At 44.1% G+C, this 6,000-nt stretch overlaps 1 protein-coding gene across 1 annotated transcript in view; it reads left to right on the top strand.

The window, feature by feature from the left end:
* Positions 1–853: 853 nt before the first annotated feature.
* Positions 854–6,000, top strand: part of LOC311244757 (proprotein convertase subtilisin/kexin type 5-like) — a 34,454-nt gene continuing 29,307 nt past the window's right edge. Inside the window, exons 1-4 of the mRNA XM_084334436.1 lie at positions 854–1,053; positions 3,633–3,836; positions 3,968–4,036; positions 4,293–4,335. Of these exons, the coding sequence (XP_084190562.1) occupies positions 876–1,053; positions 3,633–3,836; positions 3,968–4,036; positions 4,293–4,335 (494 nt within the window). The 5' untranslated portion in view covers positions 854–875. The remainder of the gene's footprint in view (positions 1,054–3,632; positions 3,837–3,967; positions 4,037–4,292; positions 4,336–6,000) is intronic.

Below are 6,000 nucleotides of genomic sequence, written 5' to 3'. Positions count from 1 at the left end.
GAACAGAAAGTCACGCCTCCTCCGATCCGTCGCGTGACGTCAGCCGCTGAGGGGGTTTTGCACACGCCTCCAGGTCCGCTTACTTCCTAACAGACTTGGTGGATTATATCATATTTGTCAGTTGTTAAACGCTCCTTCCGAAAGCATTTTTTTTTAAATTATTTTGCGACGTTGTTTGGTGCAACGTGTTTGGTGAAATGCTGCCCGTGCGTGTTTAGACCTGTGGATGGCGCCGATAAAGCAACAATTTGGTGTTTCATTATAATCACATGCAGGACAAACTGACATTGGCTAGAAGAGCATGTTGGAAGTTGAAATACATATACATCATGACTCAAGCTGTTCTCATTTAGCAGACAATTGATTATTATATTCTATTATTTTCATCATTACATGTATTATTAATGTATTGGTGGTGGGGGTAGCTTACTACTTGATTATATATGTATATATATATATTACAGCTGTCTATCTATCTAAATCAAAAGTAGCCAAAACGTTGAGGTTTAAACGTTAAAAAAATATATAAATAAATGATATGGGTGTGTGTTACTGTTATCTATCTATAATCTATAATATATATATATATATCTATTTATCTATCTGTGTATCTATCTAGATATTTGTGAAGCGGTTAGTTTCCCCGCAGATGAGATGACTTATCAAAGCCTTCCACTGTTCACTCATTGTCCAGTGAGTCTCGCTTCACGAACTCGTCCAGCAAGTTGGTGCCACTGCCTACAGTACACTCGCTGCCTGCTGGTGGCGCTGAGAGTAGCAGGAGCGCCCTCTCTGTACCTGCCGCATCACGGACTGCGCGTCCTTGGGATCATCCGACTGTCTATCTTTCTCACGAATGACTCCTCGGAATAGCAATGAAGACCTTCTCCGCCTTTATTTTCCTGCACTGTGTCGGATTTATTCGATGTAAGCCGTCGCTGTCCTCCTGTCCGAGTGGACAGTTTGTGTTGAAGAACCAGTGCGTCGTCTGCCATCCCACCTGTTCTGAGTGCGACGGGCACGAGCTCTTTCAGTGCACTACCTGTGGAGTCGGTAAGGAAGAATAGCCGTTAAACTACACATAACATAGCAGATAAACACTAAAACAAAGGAGTGTGATGTGTATAACATGTTTTAATATACTCTTTATTATGCTAGACGTTAACCCAATTAAAATGGTATGTGAATCATAATGGGTCGGATTAACAGACCCTTTTTATTTTTAGTATTAATACATTTATTTTCATTCACAGCATATTGGGCAACAGATGACAACTAGCCAGCCACAAGTAAATACAGAAAATACAGCATACATTAACAGTGGGCCAAATTCCCACGACCATATGTTGACAATTTATTTCAGAATGAAATGCAGTTGCTCCACTTTTCCTCCCTGTTCAGTTTGACATGTCCTGAGTGTTATGAGCACTGGGCAGTTATATCTCAGTGCATTCTTTGTAAATAGCCCCCACTTCTTCTGTCCTGAATTGTGGCTTCACAGCTGCCAGATCCCAACAAAGACATGTCACTGACTCATTAATCCAGAAGATGGAGAGGGTCTCGCCTCAAAGCAGGGCTATTTAATGGTTACCAACGCAAGGTTGCTCAAAGGCTGAGGAATTAGAGGAGGATCATTCACCCCTGGTTTGACTTTTACCTTTTTTACGCAACAGAGAATTGGACACACAAGTTGTATCATTACTTTTACAGGCAGATGTTGTTGACGTGGTGCTTTGGTCAAAAGGACAACTTTGAAATCCCTTGAAGCAGAAATAAAGGTGTGATCAGTCAGTTCCTGGACTTCCAGTGAAATCGGATCATGTCAGAAAGGAGGCATTGTTATGCAGAGAGAAGGGAAAATATCCCCCTGGGCTAGCAATACTACCACTGTTGCTGTTCACTGGGCTACGCCTGTGAGTCTCTCTCTCTCTCTCTCTCTCTCTCTCTCTCTCTCTCTCTCTCTCTCTCTCTCTCTCTCTCTCTCTCTCTCTCTCTCTCTCTCTCTCTCATGACAAATTATAATAGAACTGCCATAAGGTGGATGTCTAGGTAGAGAGTCTGGCCAGTTGAAGCTGGAGGCCCCTCACCTCCCTGTCTCAGCAGATGTGACAGTAACGGCACTGTAGGTCAGCCACTCTCAGAAGAGCCTCAGGTACCATACTCTGGCTAGTGGCAGGTGGCAAAGCTTCAACCAGGAGGGCCAGGAAACAGTCTCTGTTCACAGCTCTGCTCTGCTCTCATCTGCTCCATGGTTGCCCTGGTTTACATCTTCTATTAGTCACAGCAGTGACCAGCGAGGGATCAGTGAAGGTTTCTATATTACAAAGGTTTAGTCACAGATGAGGAAGTAAACATTTACTGGTGTATTTAAACAATTCAGTGGTCACTGAATTTCAAGGCGATGTCAATGTCTATTGTCTACACCTTTTTTTCTAAGGACCTTGGGATCAAGTCAAGAAGTGACCTCACATAGGCAGTCACTATAGGTCATACCATCAACATACCCGGTCATGCCATCAACATATGAGGGCATACCATAAACATACAACGACATACTATCAACATATGAGGCCATACCTTCAATACACCTTCAATCATCAACATAAAAGGTCATACAATCAACACACACGGTCATACAATCAACACACAAGGTCATACCATCAACATATGAGGTCATATCATCAACATACAAGGTCACGTTGGTTCATGATGTGCGTGGCCTTTACATACATTCTGCTACTATATGCTTCTCAATAATGCATAGGCATACATTATTTCATCATGCGTATAGTACTATCCTTGGTGTATACATATTTGATAGCCATGCACTGATTCAGTCTTTGTGCCACAAGACATGTGTCTCATTGCTTATTGTACACCTATAATCAGATCACTGCAGCACATGTAAGTGTTGCCATTTGCATTGAACTTTCTCACAGTTGGCAGCATATACTGAAATGTATCTTTCTGCCCCACGTGACAGTAGTCAGGCCCACTTGGCTTTGTCCTGCTATTTGTTATGAGGGGGTCATTGATTCCCACTCCCATAAGAACCCACGCTTGGAAGAAGAATTTCCCGACAGGAGCGTCATATAGTTAACCCTATCAGGTGTGAGTTGTTTGACATGTCTGCTCCAAATTCTACTGTAGAGTAGATGTACATACACTCTTTTTCTGGACACTTTTTGTATCACAAACAGTACTGTATTTGCAAATCTGATATGTCATAAATGTATAGATGTAGCAGTACTGTCTATCTGTATGTCATGTATGTCATATATGTTATGATGAATTGAAAATGGGGGACCCTGATGTAAACAAGACGAAAGACTTTCTCTGGTCTGCATCCCCTTAACAATTGTATGTATTGAGCTGTACTGTACTGTACCCATTCTGCAATCTGTTAATAAACTGTTCAATCAATCAATCAATCAATCAAGTTTTACCACCAAATAGCTTTCGACGGCCAGTAGCCATTTTATAACATCATCGTTTAGTTCATAACGTTTGGTTCTCAACAGACGTGAGATCATACGCCTGAAAGGGTTAATGGATCCCTGGTAAATAAAGGAAAGGTGGAGCAGGCTTTACTGTACATTAACATGTTATGTGCGTCTGCCCCCCCTATGCAGATGAAGACGGACAGGAGCGCTTCCTACACCAAGGTCGCTGTCGGACACATTGCCCCAGAGGGCTCTACCCTGACAGGGGTCACTACACCTGCCTGCCCTGCATAGGCAACTGTGAGCTCTGCACGGACCCCCACATATGTGCCAAATGCAAGGAACACTACAAGCTACAGAACGGGCTCTGCCAAACAGCGTACTGTGACGTAGGTGAGTGACAGACTCCCTCTAATTTGGCTGGGATTTAAAGAGAGACAGCTGTTTGTTGTGGTCGCATGCTGGGACTGATGCCTGTTGTGGTTGGCGGGGTCTCACTGGATTCTGTGTCTCTTGTGTTTCAGGGCAGGTGCAGGATCCCGACACAGGAGAGTGTATTGACTGTGAGATAGGCTGTAAAACGTGTTCTACAGGTACAGGAAATAGCATCCTACCCTCTGTGCCCTTACGGGGCCATATGGTCTTCTGTCTAGCTGATGATGATTAATTATAGAGATTGGTAATGTTGATGATGCACACTATAACACACAGCATTATAGGGTAATTATTACATGATTGATTGCTCCCCAGGATAAGCATTTGTATGATGGATATGCTTATATGGTAGTTTGAATCATGGTCATCATCTCAACTTAAAGCTAATCGCATTTTCCTTGTATCTCTACACAGAAGACCCCGAGATCTGCAACAGCTGCGTTGAAGGTTACTTTCTGTGAGTCTACTCGTTTTCTTTTTTTAAGATTCATGAATCTCCTCCGTTGTCCTCTGGCCTCCGATTTTGTCTGCTGTAGAGTCACTCGCGGTCTGAAGGATCATTTTTTAAATGCTGAAGGTTTAACTCAAGGAGATGTATCTTTGTCTGTGTACAAAATAGAGATTGCCAGCAACGCTCTTCGACTTATTTTTATATTCCTTCCAAATCGCAGAGATGTTGAATATTGCACATTATAAATGTACCCTATGAATAATTTGTGTCCTCTAATTGAGTTTTTTATCTGCAGCCATCTGTAGCGGATTTGTCATTGCTACACTAAAATCAGAGTTCAGAGTTTTGCAGCAAAGAAATGTGTACAGGGTAATGTTGCCTCCTAGAAACATGCCACATAATCTGTAGATTTTTATTTATCTACCCATTATAGCCACTCAAAGCACATTTCAGTTGTATTTCATAGTCCTGTTTATTCATTTCTTCATTTTATTGCTCGAACCCAGCAGAACACAGGCCACAGAGCTAGAACAGACCCCCGATTGTGTGACTCTCCCCTGTGTTTAGGCCTCCCGGTTCTGTGCGAATCAGGTTACCCACCTCTACCAGTCAAGCACTGTCACCCGAGCCTTAGTTTGAGCGTAGAACAGAAGTTTGCTTCATAGAGACGCCTCGCGCAGTGTGTGTCTGTATGTATTTGCGTGAGGGGGGGGGAGAGAGAGAGAGAGAGAGAGAGAGAGAGAGAGAGAGAGAGAGAGAGAGAGAGAGAGAGAGAGAGAGAGAGAGATAGAGATGAAATGTAGTGTGGAGATAGGTCTGGCAATGTGAGACTAGAGAGAGATATAGGAGCAGGTGTGACTGTGTGGGCTGCAGCATCGATCTTGGGTTCTTCTAGCCATGTGAGTCACAGCAGAGGGCAGCTAAGGGAGAGTCCACTGCCTCGTCTGCAGACGCAGCCCTTTTGTTGTTTGTTACACAGGTGCTGTGAGACACTCAATCTTCCCTTTTGCGCCCGGGTAGATTTGCATTCTACCAAATGTTGCGTGCAGTGTTTTTTTCATTTGTTTCCTCATACAATAGTGGATTTGGATGAGTCATTACATTAGTAAGTGAGACATTCCAAGGTCTCAGTACAATCGATTAATCCATTTAACAATGGAAAAGGAGTATTTTTTATTATTATTTTTTTATTATCTTTTTCCCCCCTCCTTTTTCCGATTTTTCTCCCATCCCACTGTTAGTCGTTATGCCAATTCCCAACCCCCTTCCTGGTTGTTGCGCACTCCCCCCTACTGTTGGTCCGGGAGGCCGGAAACTGTCACATGTGCAGCCAGCCGGCAGCCGGCCTGGCAGCGCAGATTCTCACCGGGAGAGTGTAACGTGTGGAAAAACTACCTCCCTCCAGATCCTACCCTCGCTGTGCAGGCGCCCCGACCGAACTGTAGGGGTCGCTGTCCACAACGCCCAGGACCCACCCACCAGCTTTCCCACCCCTAACACTGCCAATTGTGTTAGTATGAACGACCAGCCAAGCTGATAGCAAAGCCAAGACCTGGATTCGAACCCAGCGTCTCCAGCGTTGATGGCGAGCGCCTTGCCCACTACACCACCTAGCCGCCCGGGAAAAGGAGTCTTAATGAGGTGTTGGTCCATCACAAGCGTCACTGAGTC

This window comes from Notolepis coatsorum (assembly GCF_963971535.1).
Source record: "Notolepis coatsorum genome assembly, chromosome: 18".
Taxonomy (NCBI): domain Eukaryota; kingdom Metazoa; phylum Chordata; class Actinopteri; order Aulopiformes; family Paralepididae; genus Notolepis; species Notolepis coatsorum.
The sequence above is the reverse complement of the archived record's forward strand: the minus strand, read 5'-3'. Positions and strand labels throughout refer to the sequence as shown.